This window comes from Hoplias malabaricus, chromosome 3, assembly GCF_029633855.1.
Source record: "Hoplias malabaricus isolate fHopMal1 chromosome 3, fHopMal1.hap1, whole genome shotgun sequence".
Taxonomy (NCBI): domain Eukaryota; kingdom Metazoa; phylum Chordata; class Actinopteri; order Characiformes; family Erythrinidae; genus Hoplias; species Hoplias malabaricus.
Window position 1 is genome coordinate 50469512 of NC_089802.1, and position 23000 is coordinate 50492511.

Genomic DNA, 23000 nt, shown 5'->3' on the forward strand with positions numbered 1-23000 from the left:
AATTGCTGAATTTTTATTATTAGTTATATAGCGCCCTAGCATTTGCTTGTTTCTGACTGTTCCTACTAAAGGATATTAATATGATTTGTGTTAAGTTACATTTTCTAAATACATATTTTTCCATTTTAATTTAGATAAATGATACTCTTTCAAAATGTAAACATATTTACATAATCGTTTCTTTTAAGAGTTTTCCTCTTACATTTGCCTAATAAGACTACTCTTCATACTTTCTCATCTATTTGTAACATTTCAGTGGTGCCATTACAATAATGTTCTGTATCTAGAATTTAACGGAGATATTTGCCAAATCTATTCTATATGAGGATCATAAATCTGAAATGTATTAGCTGAGCTGACTGAGGCTTGCGAAACTGCATGGCTTCTCTGGTGCTTATTATCAGGCTATTTAAAAGGGCAGCTAGGTCACATTGCTTTCGACACCTGTTCTATGGCTCGTCTCTGCCTTTAAACAACTAGTGCGTGTCGTTTACCCGTGAAACCTTCATGTCCTAATAGAAAAAAATGTGAAACCACCTCACCACCCCCACCCCTGAGCTGCCTGATCTCCTTCCCCTCCCCCATCCTCATCCTCTTTCACTCTCGACCTCTCTTTGTTTGCCTGCTGCTAGCAGCCGGTTGCTACCGTTCGCTTTGCTTTCTCTGTCTCTGATTGGTCCGTGTATTGAGAGGTGGGGCCTCGACGAGTGCCGTTCCATTTTTATTTGTCGAGCGCAGAGCTGCTAGTCAGTCGAACGTCACAGAGCTCAGGCAGGAGCTGCTTATAACGGCGTTCTGGGCTTGTTTTTTTACACTTTAAAATTCAAAACGTCCATCAATAAAGCTCTGTACGCGACCTAAAGGCACTTAAAAAGGCAAAGGCGCAGTTAAAAAACGCCTTCCTCGTTAATTTTTTTGTCTCTTAGTCTCAGTTCCTGTTTTTCTCCTCAGCCCCACACAGACGAGGGCGAGGAAAGAGTCGAGTCAAACAGAAACCTAGGGAAGGCCGGTGTTTATCTCTTTCTCTTAAATCCTCTCTTCTTTTCTCGGGCCCACCGCGTCTCAGCGAAGCCGAGTGTGAAAGCCTTAATGCTCGCGGAGGATGAGCCCAGCCATCGAGGGGATGGAGACCGAGCAGCAGCAGCAGCAGCTCTATTTGGGTAAAGGGGTTATGCTCGAGCCCTTTGTGCACCAGGTCGGGGGACACTCATGTGTGCTCCGCTTCGGAGAGCAGACCATCTGCAAGCCCCTTATCCCCCGGGAGCACCAGTTCTACAAGAACCTCCCCGCGGCTATGCGCAAGTTCACACCGCAGTACCGAGGTAGGTGCCAACGGCTTTTACAGATTGGCTCACGACCTCTTTCTGTTCTTTCTTCTAGCATCCGTTTCTGCTTGTTTGTCTCTTTTTCTTGTTCATATAATAAATTGGTGGTGTTTTTTTTCTTTTCGTTAGAATGAAGTCCGCTGCGTATGTTTCAAATATTTACTTTAGAACAGCATCGTGAATAAAGACCAGGTGTATCGTGAGCGTATTTACGTAACCGTCCACTAAGCGGCGCTATTGTGAGTTGTGGTTTCCTCTGCTCGTATCCGTCTGTACTCGGATGGGCATTATTCAAAACATCCATCATAACATCATATCACGATATTATTAAATACAGAATGCTCAGTAGAGTTGAGCAGAATTAAGTATGCCTTTTTTCCCCCAAAACGAAATATGCAGTTCATTTCTTTGAGTATTGACGGGGTCCTATATACGCTCATAAAAAATAAATAAATAAATATATATATATTTACCTCATATTGTTACCTCATATATATTGATGTAGAGAATATTTAATTAATTAATTTAATTTAGTTTAGCTATAATACATTTGAACGGGCTTAAGTTCTCAGATAAATATGAAGAAACGCAACACAGTGCAGATGACCTACGGAAACACGAGCTGACCAAATACTAATGTACTTCATACTCATAGCAGGTAGGCCTGTTTTTCAAGTTGACTCTTAAGCTTTCATCTGTAGTCTGTCAGACAAGAAAGATGTGTTTTGAGGTTAATTTTAGTCGAGGTTGATGATGAGTTTGGATGTGAAGAATAAAGGATGACCAGCCTGTCTGTACTTGGATCATCAAAATCTCAGGAACCATGGAGCAAAAACTGTAACTACATTCTTTTTCAGTTTTTTTTTTTTTACATTAACTCATCTTTGCACAGAGAATGTGAAACTCTGATCTCTTTATCTCACATGCATACAACCCATACATGCTGTCTTTTGGATTTGTTTGATTTGTATTCCCCACAATTACGTATTAAGTCAACAGCTATGAACTTCTAAATGGACTGATTAATATACACACTAAAGTTTCCATTTAATGTTTTAACTTCCTAGATTTTGTCCATGCTATTTTATGTTTTTCAAGTATTCCAATATTTAAATATTTAAACTGTCAAGTGCCATTCCTTTTAGCTATTCAGTAGTCTCAGATTACATGTCTCTTACTGCTATAATCCTTAATGACATTCTGTCCAATATCTGCCCTGATATATACATGTATGTATATGTATATGTGTTCCTGTAGTGTTGCTGTCAAAGAGTTTATTTTTTGTGTTTAGGACATATTCTCTCAAAAGCACATGCAAAAATGTCTTATGGAGTGTTGTATATGGGGCAAATTATTGGATTGATTAGAATAGGAGACATGAAGGAGCTTTATGAACTACAAAATGAACATGGACTTTTGAAAAATGTTGCCTTAAACAATTTTCCAGTTAATAGTGAATGCATTTACTCTGTCCTTGTTTCTGCTGTGGATGTTTTTTTTTTTATCTTTTTATTATTATACTTTTCTTTCAAACTCATCTTTTGTAGAGATGACAGAAACCTGTCCATTACATGAGATGTTTGAATATTTTGAAGTTTTTGTTTATCAGCTTTGTGTCTTTATTATGCTGGCCTCAGTTTTGGTTAGTGTATGCGTTGTTTTTAAGATGTTGCCACGGGTGCATTTGTTGCATTCTTTCATGCTTCTATATATTTATGTTGGTATATTTTAAAATAATAAATGATTGTTTTAAAGTCTTGAACCTAGTGTCTGTTATTTCTTCTCTGGATTTCACCCTACTTGATGGTTCTTTTGTGCTAAGAATGTGTGTTTGCTCATTCAGATGCCATGAAACTGCACATATACTGTAGCCTATGTTGTCCTTTTGCCCTTCCTCTCTCCCCTCTACACCAAATCTTTGTTCCTGTCTTCCTCCCTCTTGTTACTCTGCTGTCTGCTCGTATCTCTCCTATTCTCTATTTGTTGTGGAGCTCTCTGATCTCTATCAGGTTATTGGGAGGCTGTGCAGTCGGCTCTGTAACTTTTGTAAAACGCTGTGATTTGGGTAAGAGATGATGACGATTTCCCAGACCTCTTATTTTTGAGCTGGGATCTCTTGACTATGTTCTCATAAGATAGTGTATGTAACTTCCCTGTTCTTGAAACTAACTTGTACTGTCTCTTTTTCTCTTTTCCTCTTGTCTGTAGGGGTGGTATCTGTGAGCTTTGAGGAGGATGAGGAAGGCAACCTGTGTCTTTTTGCCTATCCACTACACAGTGAGCATGGGGATCTGGAGAATGTGGACCCTTCGGCTGACCTGGAACCTAAGAACAAGATGAAGTGGTCTAATAAGATGCTGCTGGACAATGACGGCTATAGCAAGGACAGAAGCAGACATATACGCAAGGAAAAAGACAAGAGGTAAGAAGCCATTTAACAATACATCAGATTAATGGTTTGGTTTGGTCTGAGTATGTAACAATGGGGAAACAAAACCAAAAGCATAAGACTGACTTAGGATTCTTTTCATTTTATTTGAACAGATATTTGTGCATGTTACTTTTTGTTCCATGTAGTACCATTCATTCTCTGTGTAACTGTGTGCACCTAGTCTCGCCTTGCCATACTCTTCAGGGAGAGTCTGGTACATTTCGCCACTGAAAGTGGCTAAGAACTGCCTTCTGTTGCAGGAAAGGAATTTTGACTTGCACGTAAAAGAGCCAATCTATTTTGACAAAAGGCATCTATTTTGGCATGAGGTGTAGTAGGAGGCGATTTTTGATTTACGTCAGACAAGTACCAGAGCCAGTAAAAATATTTCAAAATATACTTAAGCACATTCTACTGCTGTTCGAAGTTAATATGTTTATGCTGAATAATACCGGAGAATGAAAGAAATGAACAAGTTTAATCACTGTTTGTAATTTATACTGGCATTAAAATATTAGTAAAATCTCAGATATTGACACTTTGCTGGAGGCCTATGAAGTCTTCTGTGGCAGAAATCTTCTTGCATTTAATATTTTCTTTTATTTCTTTCTTTTGTTCTTCTGCCACAAAAGATTTGAACAATGAGTGTACCAGATCTTTTGGCAGTTTGAAAGTTTGGCGATGGCTCGAACCTCAATATGCTGAAGTAATGTGACTCAAGACAGTCTGGGCCATTGTCCCACTGTTCTTGTTCAGCTTGGCACTCATGTCCAGTTGACATAATAAGAGTGTGACTAGTCACCTTCTCAGCATGCTCATAACAAAGCAGCAGCCCACAGAGGGCCAAGCTGGGATACGCAGATGTGCCTTTGCCTCTTGTAAGCTTGTCTGTGCCTCTTTGTCTTTGTGGATGGGTCAAGACTGGAGGTTATATAACGGGAGTACAGCTAAATGACTTGGTTCCCATGTAGCCATGACCCAAGTCTCATTTATTTCTGCTCCTTCATGTAAGCCAAGCTTTTCCAGTGCCAGTCAGTTCCACCAGCAAGTTAACTTTGAAATATCACCAGTGCAACTCTTAATAGCAGAGATGCAGTACTTTTCTTTAATAATTTCTGGCACTTTCTTATTAATGTAAAGAATGACATGAATGTTATGTGAACGTTAAGACTCGTTTGCTTGGTGGTTACGGTCTCTCTCTTTATATATAACCCAGTCTAAAGCGTGAGGATGAAATGGAGTGGTTCCAGCACGCTGAGGTGCTCTACAGCAGCCTAGAGAGAAGCAATGCTGCAGGACCTCAGTTCAAGCACAACCCCTGGAGCCTCAAATGCCACCAGCAGCACCTGCAGAGGATGAAGGAAAATGCCAAGCATCGCAATCAATACAGTATCCTTGTGTTGCAGTTCATTAAAAAAAAAAATGTATTTAATTCATTTTGGAAACCTTTAAGGTGAAAAGGACATTGTATACGTAAGTGTTGATCATAGCTTTGGGGAAAAAAAGATTATGCTGTAGAGGTTGGTTCGCATTATGTCTTGTAGAGCAGAGAAATGGTACACACTAAGCCAGTTTGCTGGCTTTTTAATTAAAGTGTCTTTCCTTGAGATTATGATTCCCTTGACCCAGCCCCCTCATAGAATTTATTCTGCTAGAGAATCTGACATGGCGTCACAAGGTTCCATGTGTTCTGGATCTTAAGATGGGCACACGGCAGCATGGGGACGATGCAACTGAGGAGAAGAAAGCCATGCAAATTCGCAAGTGTCAGCAAAGCACATCAGCCAGCATCGGAGTCCGTCTCTGCGGCATGCAGGTCAGCTTATAGTTGTTGCTGGAGGGCAACTGTTATGACTTGTGTCGAGCAATATGAAGAAAATATCAAAGTGTTTGTTTTCACCAGTATTGTGATACAAATTTCCAGTATATTTTTTTGTAAATGTAGGGTAAACATGCAGGGTGGGACTTTAGAGCTACAGGGCAGTAAACATGAATTTTTAGGGCTTAATAGTTGACCAGATGGGGGCTTTAATAACCAGTAAATTGGCTGTATGCTAGTAAAAACAAATGCCTTCTTGTATCATTCAGGTCTATCAGTCCGACTCAGGCCAGCTCATGTTCATGAACAAGTATCATGGCCGCAAGCTAACCCTGTCTGGCTTCAAGGAGGCTCTGTTCCAGTTCTTCCACAATGGGCGACGGCTGAGGCTTGAGCTCTTATCGCCAGTTCTCCGGAGGCTGCGTGAGATGCAGGCAGCTCTGGAAGCCTGTGAGAGCTACCGCTTCTACTCAAGCTCCCTACTCATTATCTACGATGGAGATCCTCCCTGCTCCCGTCGCTCCCCAGAAGAAGGCCTTTCAGAGGAAGAGGAAGAAGAAGAAGAAGAGGATGATGATGAGGATGAGGAAGAAGAAGAGGAAGAGGAGGGAGGAGCATTTGGGTTTCCTCATAGTGCTGGAGGAGCTGGAGGTTGCAGTGGAGCCAGCAGCAGTACTATCAGCACTAGTGCAGGAAGCAGCAGCAGTAACAAGGCCGTGAGCCGCCAGGGCACCAGGCTGGACACTGGGTCCCTGGTGGACGTGCGAATGATTGACTTTGCACACACCACGTGCAAACACTACGGGGAAGACAGCGTGGTGCATGAGGGCCAGGACAGTGGTTACATCTTCGGACTACAAAACCTCATTACTATAATTTCGCAGCTAAAGGACAACAGCACAGATTAAACCCCCTTTTACTCTGTCTCTGTCTTTCAGTCTTGTGATGGATGCTGAGCTCCTCTGACAACAGCACAGACTGTGGGCTATATGTAGGGGAGTCTTCCAGTGTCAGTCTCTTATTTTTGTTTTCTATCTGTCAAACCCTTTAGGTGCCCTCAATGCGAAATTAATGTGGCTGTGAAGTCGGCAGATCCATTTGTGTCTTTAATTGGTGTTCCTTTGCTGTTTTTGTTTTTGTGCACAGAGGATTTAAAAAGGGTTAAAGCGGCTAACACTGAGGACATGGCAGCAGTTTATTTACTACATTCAATGACTAGTAGCCTTCCTACCATAATCCTTTTCTACTGTTAAAAGTTCCATGTCCCTGCACTTTCTTTGTTAGTGGACTTGTAAGCAAAAAAAAAACAAAAAAAAAGGAAAATGACAAATAGGTTCCTATCCCACCCCCATTGTGAAGATGGGTATAAAGCCACAGCTTGCACACTCATATTGCTCTCGCAGATAAGAGCAAAAGGAGTACGAAGAAAAAAGACTGCTAAGCATCAGTCAGGAATGACCGCACTGGCGCCTTTTCCGATTGAAGAGAGAGCTATATTCAATTAGGATGAAGAGACATACAGAGACTCTTATAGAGCTTTATTTATTTGACATACTGAATTTCATAAATAAACTGAAAAAAAATAAATTAAAAACTTAAAAGACCGAAAGATGACATTCCATGTTAATGTTACAATAATGATATTAATAAATATTGTTATTTGACATGTTCAGATACCTCTCTTAGATACGTTATCAAGAGTATGCTGGAAGTCAAATAAAATTGCTTTTTGGTAAATACTGGATTTATTGTGGTTTTATTTCTGATGCCTGAAGTGAAGCAGTTTCACGGTGATCTAAACTTTCTGATAGCTGAACCTTTGGGTGTTCTGCAGCCTTTAGAAGAAAAAGAAAGATCACCTTTTTTATTATTCCCCTTTAGAAAATTAATTCTCTGCATTAAACCATCTGTTATATTGAACACACACACACACTGTGCAAGTACCTTTCTTGCATCTTTCTCACAGGACTTGTGAAACCATTGTTTCCTGTGGCTATGGTGGAGAGCCAGTGTATATCAGTGGTGCATTTTCTATTTAGTGATTTCTGCACTCAGCTACAGTACCTTGTTTCAGATCATCAGTTAAACACTTTAGCCAAGTGCCCTGGCCCTCATGTACTGGAGGTGTGAGAGGGCATACTGTGGAAGCTGCCAGGACAGTAATGGAGGATTAATGAATGCCACAATTGATCAGCCTGGAAAGTGGAAACTATTTGAGTGGTTATCCCCTTACTATCAGGATCCTGTCATATGAAAGAAGTAGCTGTCACTGATATAATGGTTAAGCAGCTCCAATTGCCAGTGTCATTTTTCATATTGCAACTGGGGTAAATTTTCATTGAAGCAGCCATTACCTGTGGGCTGTTGTCAGACCATAACCAGAGCACAGTTGTATATCAGTGGAAGAGTCTACATCACACAGTATTTGAATACATTATGTAGTGAAATCTTAGAACCTATAGTAGATTAATTAGCACCATTTAATGGTAAGTAGAATAAGAACAGAAAAACATTTGAGGTAAGAGATTTTGACCTTCAGTTATAGCAGTGTCCAGTATAGCAGTATAGTATAGTGTCCAGTTGGTATAAAATAAGATTTTGTCATTTGCTACCTCTCTTGAAGGTTTATTTACCTGACAATACACAAAGAAAATATACCCAGAGTTTTCACTGATATATATATATGCATGTAACACGCTCCAAAAACTTGGGACAGAGTTAAGGTTACCACCGTGTTCCCTTTACCTTTAATTACATTGTATATTTTTTTGAGAATGGAATACACTAACATTTTAAATTTTGCACATGGAATATTTGCCCATTGTGACAATAAAATATTCAGCTGCTCAACAGTCTGCTCACCTTTGCCTGATTCTCACCTTCATGAGGCACCATAGGAGACAGATTTGGATTGCAGACAGGATAGTCAAGCATGTACATTAGGAAACCATGGTTTAGTAGTTCATATAAAATGAGGCCTGCCTTTGTCTTGCTGAAATATCCATGGACTTCCCAGGATGAAGCATTGGCAGAAACCTGTATAAGAATATATATTAAATATTGTATATTTAGTGTTAGTAGTTTAGATTCACATGTCCACTTATGTTGAATCTTCAAGAAGCTTTATTATTTATGTTCTAAATATAATTATATCCCAATTATAATGTGGTTATAACATACAACCCATTTAAAATGGAGCATTCCATCTTACTGGTAATGCTTATTCTTTAGCGCATTAGAGAAATGTAATCGCTCTGATAGGTGATAGGTGATAGAAGTGAATATAATTGTGTGCTTGAGTGACCAGTGGGTAGACTTTATAGATTTATACTTGCATGTACACAGACCCATCAATACCTTTTGTGAGCACTGTATTAACTTTTAACACACACACACATTAACATTGTTCACTAGCTCTTCTGCTTGATAGCAGCTCTAGCCTGTAAAACCACAGCTATCCCTCTGTATTTTCATTACTGATCCCAATGTCCATCATGGGTGAGGCAAATGAGGGAAAGCTGTCGTGCTATCGAGCAGCTGATGCTGCAAGGGGCTTAACTGTTCCATAGGGCACATGAGACTGCAGCTTATGTGTTTTACGATGGGCTTAGATGAGAGAGAAGTTAAATAGTGCCTGTTTACTTTAGAGATTTGGTCTCTATGGCACTGCTGGGCTGGTCTGGACCTTGTCTGATATTACTGTAAATTAGGATGGTCAGTGTGGTCCTTTCTATGTGTGTTTCTGTATGTGTGTGTATTTGCACAACCTCTTTGTTCAGTCTCAGGTTGCTGAGGAAAGTAGACCTGTTTCGTAACAGAGCAAAAAATCTCTATGGCAACAGAGCAGAGCCATGTATTTTTTTCCCCCTCTCCTTTTCTCCTCCCTGATGCTGTGGCTCACGTTGTCCTACATACGCTAATTAACCCCCATGAAAGACATCCATTGAACATGTTCCTGTGTTGGAACAGACCACAAATGGCACAGTCTTTGTCTTCCATTATAATCATCAGATCATTTTAAAGTTCTGCTCTATTTCGATCCTATGTAATCCTTTCATCCTATGAGACCTGCTGGCTTTGTTCTCATTGTGTCCCAGAATAGGTCTCTGTGGAGTCACTCATTTACTTTTGTGTCTTTGTACATTGTGGTCACAGACACACCCTTACACACACACACATTTAAGATCCATCCCTATTACATCTCCTTATGTAAGAGACACTGCTGGATTCCAGGGATGAAAAGGAAGGAAATGGATGAGTGTGAATGTGTCAATGAGTGAGTGGGTGAATGAATTATACAAACATGCCATGTGAGAGATCCTCCTCAGATACTCTCTCTCTCTCTCTCTCTCTCTCTCTCTGTGTGTGTGTGTGTGTGTGTTGTAGCGGTGCTATATTTTGCCCTTTTTATTATTTGATTTAATGTGATTCAGCAGAATTTCATTACATATTAATTAAGCAACAGTAAAGCTGTTATAAAGGATGATACTTTTGCATAAGGCTAATGAATGTAAATAAACTACCCCTGTGCACTACTAGGCACATACAGGCCTTTATACAGCTTCACCTTTCAGACAGTGTGAGAAAGTTGATTTGCTTTGTGGCATTTGTTTTCTCTTCCTCTTGTGTTGCCTCAGGTCAGATCTGTCAACACTTGAATGGAGTTTCCCTTTACATTCTTCCGACAATGTTCTGGGCATCAGGTAAGCCTTAGACCTGTCTGTGTGTGTGTGTGTGTGTCTGACAGAGGTTATGTTCACAGTGCACCCACAGTGATATCCAGACAGAGAGAGAGAGAGAGATGTTTAACCAAATCCTTCCAGGTTTTTTTTTCCTCTAGCTCTCAAACACAGTCTCAGTAGACGAGATGTGTCAATGACGGTTTGTGGGGTTTACTCTGACAATGAACCTCTTAACCCTTAGCTCTTTTAAAGACCTTTATTGATGGGCCGGTGTGTAGTCACAGATTTGGCTCTGCAGTCATACTTGCCTTATTTGTCCATCACAGCTCAACAATCATGCTTTGACTCACCGCTCAGTAATAACATGGTAAGATGGACACACTGAGCAATTTCATTATGTAATACTTGTATGTGTCAATTCAGGTCAGCATGTATGCAAACGCAATATCAGTTCCTGTTGCCAACCAGGTTTACATCGGTTCCTTAAGTACACTTCCTATTATATTGATCTATAGGTATAAATAAACACATCTGCTTCTACTAAACTGATTGACATAGAGGAGATGAGTGTGTGGTCACTAATGCCACCAGGCTTTAGCATTTAATTAATGCCCAGTGTAATATAAACACTATTATACGTATAACAAAACATTACCATTACACAGAGTCCTCAATAGCTAACAATGTTTACATATTTAGTGTGTTCAGCTTTGGGTCCTGGAGTCCTGTGTTCAATCATTGCATCCAGTGTTTCTGGGTAAATTCAGAATGATCCTAACTTGGATGAATGTGTGAACATTTGCTTTTATTTTTAGAGGGGGAGATTTCTTCCTGTAAAGATAAGTACCAGGGATTTTTTATTTCACTGCCAGGTGCAGTCTAAAAAGTCGATTGCTTTTTCTGCTAATTTCAAGCGCATTCAGTGATTCTAAGGACTTTTTTTTTTGCCATTTCTGTTTCAAGTTAGTCTTTTTCTCTCTTTCTTAATAACAATTTCTCTGCACATCCTTTAAGGTGTAAAATGCAGTTCTCTGCTCACAGTGGAAGGACAGACAGAAACTGTGGACTTTTTCTGATCTGAAGCAAGAGAGGAATTTAATGTGACGCCTCTGCCTCAAAAATAAATCTACTGTTTATCTGATGGGCACTCTATCATTGGTGCCAGCTCCTGCATGGTGGTTAGGAGTCTATGTTGTCTCTAGATCTTTGAATAATTTGTTGAATTGCTTTTTTTCTTTTGTTTTCTCCTTCATAGCTCCAATGTCACATACCTAACCTAAAGTAAACATTTCACATATAATAACTTTTAATATACAGTACATATAATTAATGTTTTAATTCTTCTTTCAATGACATAAAAATGTGACCACAAGATTTTAGCTTCTTATCTTTTCTGGTAAACCACAGCAGATTTAGTGTTAAGGAACATCTGGTTATTTCTCTTTCTTTTATATATTTCACTTACTTAAAATAGTTTTTTTTCCAGCCATGTTTAAAATGTTTGTACACAAATTATTACTTATTGGCAGTTCCACCGATAACTAGCTTGAACTCCTAATCACACACATTGTCACCAACCTGGAAGGGTTTCTGTGCTCTCCCAAGCACATGCTTCCTCCATGACATGTGGGGTCAGCTACCAACATTTTTTCCTTTTTGACAATGCACTGCAAACTGCTCAATGTGCTAAAGGAGAACATGACTGCAGATCTATCATGTCACCCAAAAGACGCTCACACTGTCCAGCCTGAGGAGGGGGGTGGGGTGGACCTTTCACACACCCAGAAAAATCATGGCCAATTCTGCATATATTAGTGCAAAACGTATTTATTTCTTTATTTGAGTTGAAACACTGTAATAATAAAACATTTTTGTACACATCATATTTTCTGTTTTTACCCCAATATGTTACATTTTAGGGCGGCACAGTGGCGCAGCAGGTAGTGTCGCAGTGAACTGGATAAGCGGTTACAGATAATGAATTAATATTAAATTTTGCAAATACAAAGCAATTGTGTATTAAAATGTGTAGACGTGTGTTTTCTTTAGAGGTTGTGTTCTTATTTTCAATGTTTTTAGAGCAGTAGTGACCAAATCTTGCCAGACAAGTTTCAAGTTACAATTCAGACTTTCATATTCACAGCCCTTTGCAGTATCTTGATTCTTCAGAATAGCTGCATAAGTTTGTTAGATTATGTTTTTTTTTTGTCATTGTACCAGTACTTTTTTATTTTTATTTACTTTTACTTTATTTTTTAAAATTTTTTTTGTATGAGTATGTGTTTTTTTTTTATATCATCGTACGAGCCAAGAACTTATATATTTTCAAAGGCACCTTTGCACGAGAGAGAAAATACTCACATTTCAATGGAAGTTAAGATACAATTATTAAATCTGAAGTGATTTTCAGCACTGATATTGATTTGTCGTAGGAGCAGCTTGGTTTAACATGTGTACCATATGATACTGGAGGGCTGGAGTCCAGCACAGTTTAATTCGTCACACACACCTCATTAAACTTGTGTTAATTACTAGGTTTAGTGGTTGTTTTTGAATATGGAAGCAAATCTTTAAGACTGAAGCTGTATCCCTCTGCCATTTGGTGTGTACTGCAGCAGTAGCAGTCATCATTTCTGCTTTTATTTGTAGATTTAATATATATACCTCCTATTTTATTCAATGTCGATTGCAATGAATCATTTGTCTGAAGTTTTCCTAAATGTAAACCATTCCAAATTACACCACTAGGCTTGATGACAGTTGTCATCATCAATACCTGAAATCACTCATGCATTTGTAGCTGATTGCAATTAGTCCCAAACAGCAATGCTCCAACATCTAATGTAAAGCCTTCTCATTCAGGTAGATGCTACAACTGCCAAAAAAAAGTGGGCAAACAGCCAGTTAATATTCCTGAATTCAGAGACACAGGTTTCTACAAGTTATTGTGCATTGTGACATGATGTGTATTTGTCAGTGTTGTCAACAAACAGTTCTCCTGTAAGGAAGAACTGAAGATGTCTCTGAAGAAACAATACCCCTCTGTACTGAACACAACAAGAGAGAGAGCATGACAGAGAGGCCAAGAGACAACCAGGCTGAGGAAGAAATAGAAACTTATATAATGGCCACTCTGACGTATAAATGTCCCAACAGCACTGAAGCCCATTAAGTGTCACCACAGGTTAAACTCAATACCTCAATTAGTTTAATAAGAACACTATTAGGCAATGCGGTCACTACATATAATTTTCACATTTAATTCATTCTGTAATTCCATATGTACTATTAATATATAGCTCATTATTACTATATCTTCTATTGTATCAGAGATTCAGACAAAATATACAAAAAATTATGTTACAAAAACTGATGTTGGGAATTGAAAGCATTATAAATATTATTTTTAATTGCACTGGCAATCAAACAACTTGATTGCATTTTGTAAATATAAACAAATCTATAATTTGACCACTAGGCTTGATGGCAGTTGTTTTCTTGGAGCAACACACTCCAAGAAATCTGGAATGGGCGAAATAAGAGTGAAAAATTTATTCCAGCACTGCTTGATGTGCATGACCTTCAGGTCCTGCATCTTCTATGTAGAAATGCAGCTGAGTTCACTGTACCCCATTTTGGGAAGTCCCTGGTAATTTCAGCAAGACCTTTCTTTGCAATGTTGTGTTGAGAAACGTGTGTGTTGCAGGCATCAAATTCTAAATTTGCTTAATTTTACTAATTAGAAGTCTGTCAGTTGAAACAAAAATAAAGGTTTAAGATAATTAACAAATATCAGAGTTTGGTTTTTATTGCATTTTTCCAAATAAAATCGCCTGCTTTTTGGTGGAAATGGAGCTTGATTTAATGGTGACTTAAGAAGTAGAATAAAACAGCTGATGCTTTTATCATTCTTTTCCTCTGAAAATAGCTTCGGAGACATCATTAAGTTTAAATCATTTATCTCCCACACAAGGGGAGGCTTTGTTGTCCTGAAACAAAATAACAGCAGTGAAAGTGTAAATGATGTGCATACCGTACAGCTCTTTTGTTTAAGTTTGTTTTTAATTAAAATGCACTTTAATCATATCACTGCTGGGGTTAATTTCAATCTATTCTTCTTGTTTTGAAATTAGAATGTTCTCTGCTGTAGTTGAATGGGTCTAATGCAGTTGGTTGTCCCTGAAGGCAGTGTGAACAGCATAGCTGAGTCAGTGTCGCCTTTTACATAACTGATGCGCTCATCCTCTAGGTGCAGCCAGTGGGAGATGGAAAGGGGGAGCAGGGAATGCTGGGAATTTGGCCACTGGTCAGCTAGAAGCAGAAGTAATCCAGAGGCACTGGCTACACTGGCTACACTGGCTGAAGACATGATGTAATGGACATACACATCATAATAACCTCAGTATGAGACATGTCATAAATACATAAAATCTAATGAGGTGTATAATCACTGGGTCAGGCATACTGACATCTCTGAAAGTCCTAGTAACCCACCCAATGTGACAGATGTTATATCAATCGTGTTCATTTCATTCAACTGCTGCATTTATAGAACCAGGTCGAGACAGGGGTTATGAAAGATTGCATATATATTGCATTGAATTGGATGTTTAAAGAATGATATTCTCTTGTTGTTTAAACTCTTCTTTATTATATTATCAATGAGTTTTTGTGTTTTAATCTTTTTCTAGAGTCTTAAAAGTGTGTTAAAGTGCAAACGTCACAGCTTATCCTTAATTATGTAATATTCAGGCAAAAATGAAATCATTTGCTTTTAGCCCACAAACAAAGCAGAGACATTATCCACACCTCTAAACCTCAGTCTTAATTCAGTTAATCCCAAACACTCAGAATGACGTTGAAGTCTGAGCTCTGGGGTGGTCAGTCCATTGTTCTGAGAGCACCAGCCAATTGCTTGTTTGATTTACACATATTATATTATTCTATCTCAGTAACGACACCTACACACCTTCAGACCTATTGCTTTGAGTTGTCTTCCCATAGTGGTCTATGATTATATGGTTGTAAAGGGTCTTCTTTTCTCTATATGATTTATATATTTTTTGCAATTATTAAAATTGCAAAACTGAGAGCAAATCCGCCAGATGAGATATGTATTTGACTATGAGATATGACTATGGAGTGTAGTGTGGACTATTATAGTGTATTTAAACATTAAACACCACTTCATTTGAAAAGCCTTCTGAGACTTTCACTGAGTAGTTCATTATTTTTTTACTTATTATTATTATTATTTTTTTCTTGGTATTTATTGGGGGGGGGGGGTGCAGTTGCAGGAGCTGTTATTTAAGATAGGATCTATCCATAAAAGTAAACAGATCATCCTAAATGTAATAATGTATATAGAACTGGGAGTACAATAAAGCAACAAGCATATGATTTGATTGTGTGCTTTTATCGCTGTGTTACTAGTCATTGAAGAGTAGTTATGTCCTCTGCTCTGCTGCTGTGTCTCTGACTGATTCACTGCAAACCTCCATATACTGAGTGTACGTCTGTTATTTTGGTCACCTCTAAAATAGGAAAGAAAACACATTCATCTGGAACAGACACAAATGAACAGTATGCACACTGCTTCTGTAATCAGTCTCCCACGCTCCACACTCAATGTTTGTCTGTTGATTACTGAGTGAAGATGTGGGTAGACCACGTATCCTTAATTATCAGAGCGATTTTATTATTAGACTAAATTATATGTCAGTTCATTAATATAGTAGAGGTCATTTTGTCTTTTTTTCTTTTTTTTCTATTTTACCTGAACACAGCAGTTGATGTTTGCACTGGAATAAACCACCAGAAATGCTCCAAAAGCACATAAGTTCTTACTGATGAATGTAGTCAAATTTGGATTTTCTAAAAGATAAACATATGACCTCTTAAAATGTTACACCAATTTTTAAAAATAAACTGAAAGCATTAGATTTTATTATCTATTACATTTGTATTTAAAAGTCAGTCAGTTTAACAGAATGTTTTTCCGACACACACATGAACTAAATGTGTGCCGGGCTGAGCAGTGGCAAAAAGTGAACATATAACAACATGTGTTTTGCTGTTAATCTGACCCTTTTGTGTGTATTTTAAATAAACTTTTAATAGATAATGAAATCTACTTTGAGGAAATATTTGTAAATACTGTGTCTATAAATCCTTCTTTTGTGTGTGTGTGTGGTTTCTGAATACTTCACTTTGTGCGAATGAAAGTGGGGTTTCATGGGTAAATGATAAAGTGTGTGAGCTTGAAACACATCATTATGCATCAGCATCAAGGTTGCAGAGTTAAATGTCACCTGAGACATATTTGAAATTCTTTAAGTAACAAAATACTTTTTGATATAATGCACTGATGTGTCATATTATAATGCAGCCCATTTAATATATGGTGCATTATTAGTACATTATATGTTTTGTATATTAAAATATATACATTTTCAGTACATGCAGTGCTTACTTCTGAAAATATAAACCTGCTTATAATGAATAATAAAATTAAGTATGTAGCACTAAATGGAAGAGGGGGTCATTAGATTCAGCCTGATTACTGAACATTGCTGGTGGAACGTAGCGCTGTGCGGTGCCGTGGCTCCCCCTGGTGGATTTATTTAGTACTTGCGCCAGAGAGAGTAATAAACCAATAAAAAATGTTGTGCCATGAACTGTGATTTATTTTTATGAATATATATTTTAAGCTTTTCTTTATGCAAATTAGAATACTCCTTTTTTAAAATACACTATACATACAAGTAAAACTAATAAATAAATAATTTTTTTTTGAGCTGTCACTGTAGTGCATCTGACTATATAAAGTCTGAGATGGTACTTTCAAATATGCATGTAAAACTAGGACAAAAAAGCAACCATCATTTTCTTACATCATAAATCTTAAAAACTAATCCTGTTAAAAACGCAGAAGTAAGTGCATAGATTCTAAATATGAGATGCTGGTGAGATGTGTTTTTGAGTTACTCGACGGAGTTTCCATAAACTGTAGGGAAATAAATGTTCTACTTTTGATTCTTCTCAGGAGAAAGAAGAAAGAACAGCACAAACTGACGTGTATTAGAGATCTTTGAGATGACGTGTCTTTGAGTCTCTCTCTCTCTCTCTCTCTCTCTCTCTCTCTCTCTCTCTCTCTCTCTCTCTCTCTCTCTCTCTCTCTCTCTCTCTCTCTCTCTCTCTCTCTCTCTCTCTCTCTCTCTCTCTCTCTCTCTCTCTTCCTTTCTTTCCCTCAGGCTGATGCCACACACACTCTGCTGATCCGCTTCATTGGGACCACTAGCTGGAGACGGACACGGCACCATGGCTAGTGAGTGTTACAGTTTACTTTCATGTTGTTTAACATCAGTGTATTATTCACTGTTAATTCGCTGTGAGGTTGTTTTATTCGTGTAAATGACAGGCCTCTTTGTGCTTTTCACTAAACACAGTTGAAAGTGTTGTTTCTTACGGGTTTACCAGCCCTCCTACACTTTCACCCGTCTCTCTATATGAAGAAAATTAAATGTGACTAAAAATTAGTCTGACCTGGTTTTATCCTGTTGTATATAAGCTCTAAACGTCTTTGCTTGGATTTAACGGCCGCGACTGGAGAGCTAACCAGCTAACTGAACTGAACTGAACGCTGCACCGTTACTGTAGCTAACGTAAATGGTCTGTGCTGCTTGATGGAATATATATCTAACAGCTGTATGACCCAGTATTTTACTGTATGTGGTCTAAAACGGTGAAAATATAATGAATGGTACGTGGTAACGTTAGGGTGACGTTAGCTAGCCGGCTGTCTGGCTAGGTAAGACACCAAGCGCTATTCATGCAAATACTAGTTAAGTTAAAATAATAACGTCCAAGTAAGCGGCTGCTTTTGAAACCTGTTAATGGGCAAAACGAAGTGGCGATGTTCTGTTAGCCCTTTTTCGTTTTAAAGTTTGTTGTTGAAACCTGTTTGTTTAACGCTTGAGAGCTGGAGAGTAGTGATGACGTTGCATGAGAGGCTGTGGGAATCTCAGAGTAGAAACGGCTACAAAACCTGTAAAGAAGCTAAGGACTTAACAGTAAAAAGAAAAGTTGTGCATTCATTTGTGTCTTACATACCTTTTGCCTCTATCTGATATTTTGCAGTTAAGTTTTTGGAGGTGATAAAACCCTTTTGTGCAGTATTACCCGAAATCCAGAAACCTGAAAGAAGGGTATGGACTACTATCCTTCATTCTCTGCTTTATCTATTAGTGTCAGGCTTTTACACCAAAGTAAACTTTTATTTTTTTTATTCTTATGTTACAGATTCAGTTCAGAGAGAAGGTGTTATGGACAGCCATCACCCTTTTCATTTTCCTTGTGTGCTGCCAGGTGTGTTTGCTTTTCTTTGATTCAAATGTCCTATCAATGCAAAGGATGAATGATTATCAAGCTTATACTGTTTGCTCTTTGGTAGTAATTACTACTGCAGTGGTTCTGTTCAAATAATTATTTTGTTTGTTTGTTTATTTTTATTATTATTACTTTTTTTGGTAAAATACATAGATCCCCCTCTTCGGTATCATGTCATCAGACTCGGCAGATCCTTTCTACTGGATGAGAGTCATTCTAGCTTCCAACAGAGGTATGCATAATTACTGCTTATATCTACATTCTGTTTGTTGCAATAATATGGGATATTTGGGTGATGATGATGTTCATTGTAGCAAACCTCACTGTTTATGAGCAGTACAGAAATCTATGTGCTTACCCTATTATTGGGATTTGTTCTCCCGCTGATACATCTGCCATTCAAGAAAGCAAAATTTGCCTCTCACTCTTTTTATTTATTTTTTAATATATACAGGGACCCTGATGGAGCTGGGTATTTCGCCCATTGTTACATCTGGTCTGATCATGCAGCTGTTGGCTGGAGCTAAAATTATTGAGGTTGGAGACACACCTAAGGATAGAGCACTGTTTAATGGAGCTCAGAAACGTATGTAATCACTTTTTGTAGATGGTTTAACTCACTTAATGCTGTCATTACAAAATTGGATCAAATAATTGGGCATGGCTGAACTGGACTATAAGAACATGTTCTTTTTTGCTTGTTTTCCTGGCAGTGTTTGGAATGATCATCACTATTGGTCAGGCTATTGTGTATGTGATGACTGGCATGTATGGAGATCCCTCAGAGATGGGTGCTGGAATATGTCTGCTCATCATCATTCAGGTATGACCTTTCTTTTCCCCAAGCTCTGCCATGCCAACCTACCTTGACCACCAAGTAGCATTCCGCATGCTGCTCACATAATCTAGTTATTTTGCCTCTGCTTTCTGATTGTTGAGTACTCATGATAATCACACTACTCAGTCAAATCTTGCATAATTATCAATGCTATGGAAACCATTTTATCTATTTTAGACTGCAGAAAACATTTTTGACAAGAAAGCTGTTCTAGAAATAGATCAATCTTTATTTGTATGCATGATTCACGAATTTCTCTTTGTTAAAGAGGTACCTGGGTTATATGTAAAGTGCTTGGATATTTTTACACTGTTCCTGAGTGATGTCTATTTTTGTTTGATGTAATTTTCTCTAATGTGTATTGAATATTTTTTACCTGCAGTTGTTTGTAGCTGGTCTGATAGTGCTGCTGCTGGATGAGTTGCTCCAAAAAGGCTATGGATTGGGCTCAGGTATTTCTCTCTTCATCGCCACAAACATCTGTGAGACCATTGTATGGAAAGCCTTCAGCCCAACAACAGTCAACACAGGCAGAGGTATGTACAGTTATCCTTACACATAGTCCCCAGCATGCTGTAACCTGGAACAGATTTCCAAAATGGCTTTTAACATTTCTAACATAAATGTTTTGAGTATGCTTGTTCATTTTTGTTTGTGAGGTAAAGCAATAATCTGTTTGTTTGACCTTGTCTTATCAAAGTCAAACTTTCATTTAGTAGTCTATCTGCTGGACTATGATAACCTTTAAAAGACATTGTGAGGTATTTTACTATTAACCAACTTGTAATTGATTTGTCATCTTTCAGGTACTGAGTTTGAAGGTGCCATTATTGCTCTGTTCCACTTGCTTGCCACTCGTACTGATAAAGTGCGAGCTCTGAGAGAAGCTTTCTATAGGCAGAACCTACCCAACCTCATGAACCTCATTGCTACTGTCTTTGTCTTTGCTGTGGTTATATACTTCCAGGTCAGTAGATGATTGTTTGTGTTGAACAACTGGGTTGAAATATTCTAATGGAAAAATCTCTGAACAATATCGTGTTTTGAAGTCAATTTTTTTTATGGAAAGTCCAGGCTTATTGTTTTATACACGTACACTCATACATAAAATAAATAAAAACATAAATTGTTGGATGGTCTACGTAACTGAATATATATGCAGTATAATCAAGAACCCAATTTAGTCTTAATGTTGTTGTAACTACTAAATGACTTGTTCTTCTCCCTCAGGGTTTCAGAGTTGATTTGCCTATTAAGTCTGCACGTTACCGTGGTCAGTACAACACATATCCCATCAAGCTCTTCTACACCTCCAACATTCCCATCATCCTGCAGTCTGCTCTGGTTTCCAACCTCTATGTCATCTCTCAGATGCTCTCCACTCGTTTCAGTGGCAATTTCCTAGTAAATTTGCTTGGAACCTGGTCTGTAAGTATCCAGTCTAGGTTTCTTATAGAAATTAAATGGTATTCCCATTCTTCATGTTTCTGTTCATGAAGGCAACTGACATAACTTTTTGCTGCTTTAAGCACTGTAGTAATTTAAAGGGTTTATTTTAACAGGACACATCAAGTGGAGGACCAGCTCGTGCTTATCCAGTAGGAGGTCTGTGCTACTACCTCTCCCCTCCAGAGTCATTTGGCTCTGTCCTAGAAGACCCTGTTCATGCGGTCATCTATATTGTCTTCATGTTGGGATCTTGTGCCTTCTTCTCAAAGACCTGGATTGAAGTTTCTGGCTCATCTGCGAAAGATGTGAGTGTAGTAGGTTTTTAGGTCTTGAGCATGTGGAAGTTATTTATTTTTCTGACTACTGGACAACAGAGTTTATCTTGCATTAATGATTATAGTTTTGATTATAATTTGTGCTTAAAATCTTAATTTTAATAGAAAGGGTTTGTTTTTGTGAATTAAAGGTGGCAAAACAGCTGAAGGAACAGCAGATGGTGATGAGAGGACATAGAGACACTTCAATGGTTCATGAACTCAACAGGTAAAGCATAATCACTTCCCACCATAGAGGATTATTATGTTGTGCTATAGTAATTGTAAAAGACAGAGAAATTAAAATAGTTTTGCTACCTTACAGGTACATCCCCACAGCTGCAGCATTTGGAGGACTATGCATAGGTGGTCTTTCAGTCATGGCAGATTTCCTGGGAGCCATTGGCTCAGGAACTGGAATTTTGTTGGCTGTCACAATCATCTATCAGTACTTTGAGATCTTCGTTAAGGAACAGAGTGAAGTCGGCAGTATGGGTGCCCTGCTCTTCTAAGAAAATCCTCCACAACCACAGACTGACATAACATCCGTTATTTACTAAATTCTTTTTATATAATTTTGTTTTATCACATGGACACAATCAGTGCTTTCAAGTTTTCCCTGAAAACCTGCACATTACACAAGCAGGCTGGACCTTTCCCCCTCTTTCTGGAGAACGTAATTGGCAGCATGATCTCCCAGCATTCAGCATGGAAATGTACTTGTCCCCTTTTTTTTTTTTTTTTTTTCTCCTTCCTGTCATCGGACCATCTCCATATCTTCAGCCAGTACACCCATTGCTGTGAGTTTATTTGTGTTTCTGAGAGTTAATAGCACAAATGGTTAATGTCCTGGACCTGGTTGAATCCGGTAATGTGGACATATGCAGCATGAGCTGGCTTTGTCAGCTTAAGATTTAAACAAGTGCCAGAGGACTTGTGATCGGATGAACACAGTGTCATGCCATGAAGACTGTTAACTGATCTGTTGTAAATAAATAATTTTGACAGAATTTCTGAGGTAAGAGAGGTGTGTGCATGTTCATCTGTAACAGAAACAATATACCCAGGTTTTCAGAAGAACATTGTATGGATTTGCAAATATTGTCCCAACAGTTTCAGGTCACTCTAAGCTTTGGTTTGGAAACTTGCTGTAATGATGGTTGTTAGAAGAAAGATGGCCTTGTACTGCAGGGATGCAGAGGCTTTCCTTTATTTTTGTAAATCTTGTCCGTTATGTCATGTCATAGCGAGAATGTTCTTATCGGTAGGAGACTTGACATTAATATTATTGTTATAAATATTTTTCTTGTATTATCTAAAGTATTACAACAGAAATGTTCTGCCTACAATTTAGAGCATTTTTACTGCTCATAGCAAAGTCTGCCTCACACCATCCTCTGACTTAAAGACACTACCTTAAAGACATCCTCTGACTTAAAGAACACTACCTTAAAACAAGAAATTGTATTTCAATAAAAGCTGTTAAGTAACCTATTTGTTCATTATTTTAAATGAGGTTGAAATATATTTAGACAAGATTTTACTTTTGGAGGAATGAACAGGAATAGGAGTGAATGTTTTGAAAATGTTTGGACACTCGTCACAAGGACACACATAAACTAGAAACACTATTTGCCAACAGCATTGCAACCAACTGAAATACAAGACTGGCAAAGTTAAAATTTTATAGAATGTTCCAGTTTCACCTTTTCCAGCAAAGGCCCAGTCTTAACATTAAAATGGCTTGTGGCTCA

At 38.2% G+C, this 23000-nt stretch overlaps 2 protein-coding genes across 2 annotated transcripts; both read left to right on the forward strand.

Moving 5' to 3' along the window:
• Positions 1 to 744: 744 nt before the first annotated feature.
• ip6k2a (inositol hexakisphosphate kinase 2a) lies at positions 745 to 7296 on the forward strand. Its single transcript, XM_066664750.1, has 5 exons — positions 745 to 1322; positions 3534 to 3747; positions 4973 to 5145; positions 5397 to 5572; positions 5845 to 7296. The coding sequence occupies exons 1-5, from the start codon at positions 1103 to 1105 to the stop codon at positions 6481 to 6483; spliced, it is 1422 nt and encodes a 473-aa protein (XP_066520847.1). The 5' UTR covers positions 745 to 1102; the 3' UTR covers positions 6484 to 7296.
• Positions 7297 to 17495: 10199 nt separating this feature from the next.
• On the forward strand, positions 17496 to 22723 carry sec61a1b (SEC61 translocon subunit alpha 1b). The gene is made up of 12 exons (XM_066663522.1): positions 17496 to 17584; positions 18397 to 18464; positions 18559 to 18624; positions 18799 to 18877; positions 19100 to 19231; positions 19359 to 19468; positions 19866 to 20019; positions 20290 to 20450; positions 20714 to 20911; positions 21046 to 21237; positions 21399 to 21475; positions 21572 to 22723. The coding sequence occupies exons 1-12, from the start codon at positions 17578 to 17580 to the stop codon at positions 21756 to 21758; spliced, it is 1431 nt and encodes a 476-aa protein (XP_066519619.1). The 5' UTR covers positions 17496 to 17577; the 3' UTR covers positions 21759 to 22723.
• The last annotated feature ends 277 nt before the right edge of the window (positions 22724 to 23000 follow it).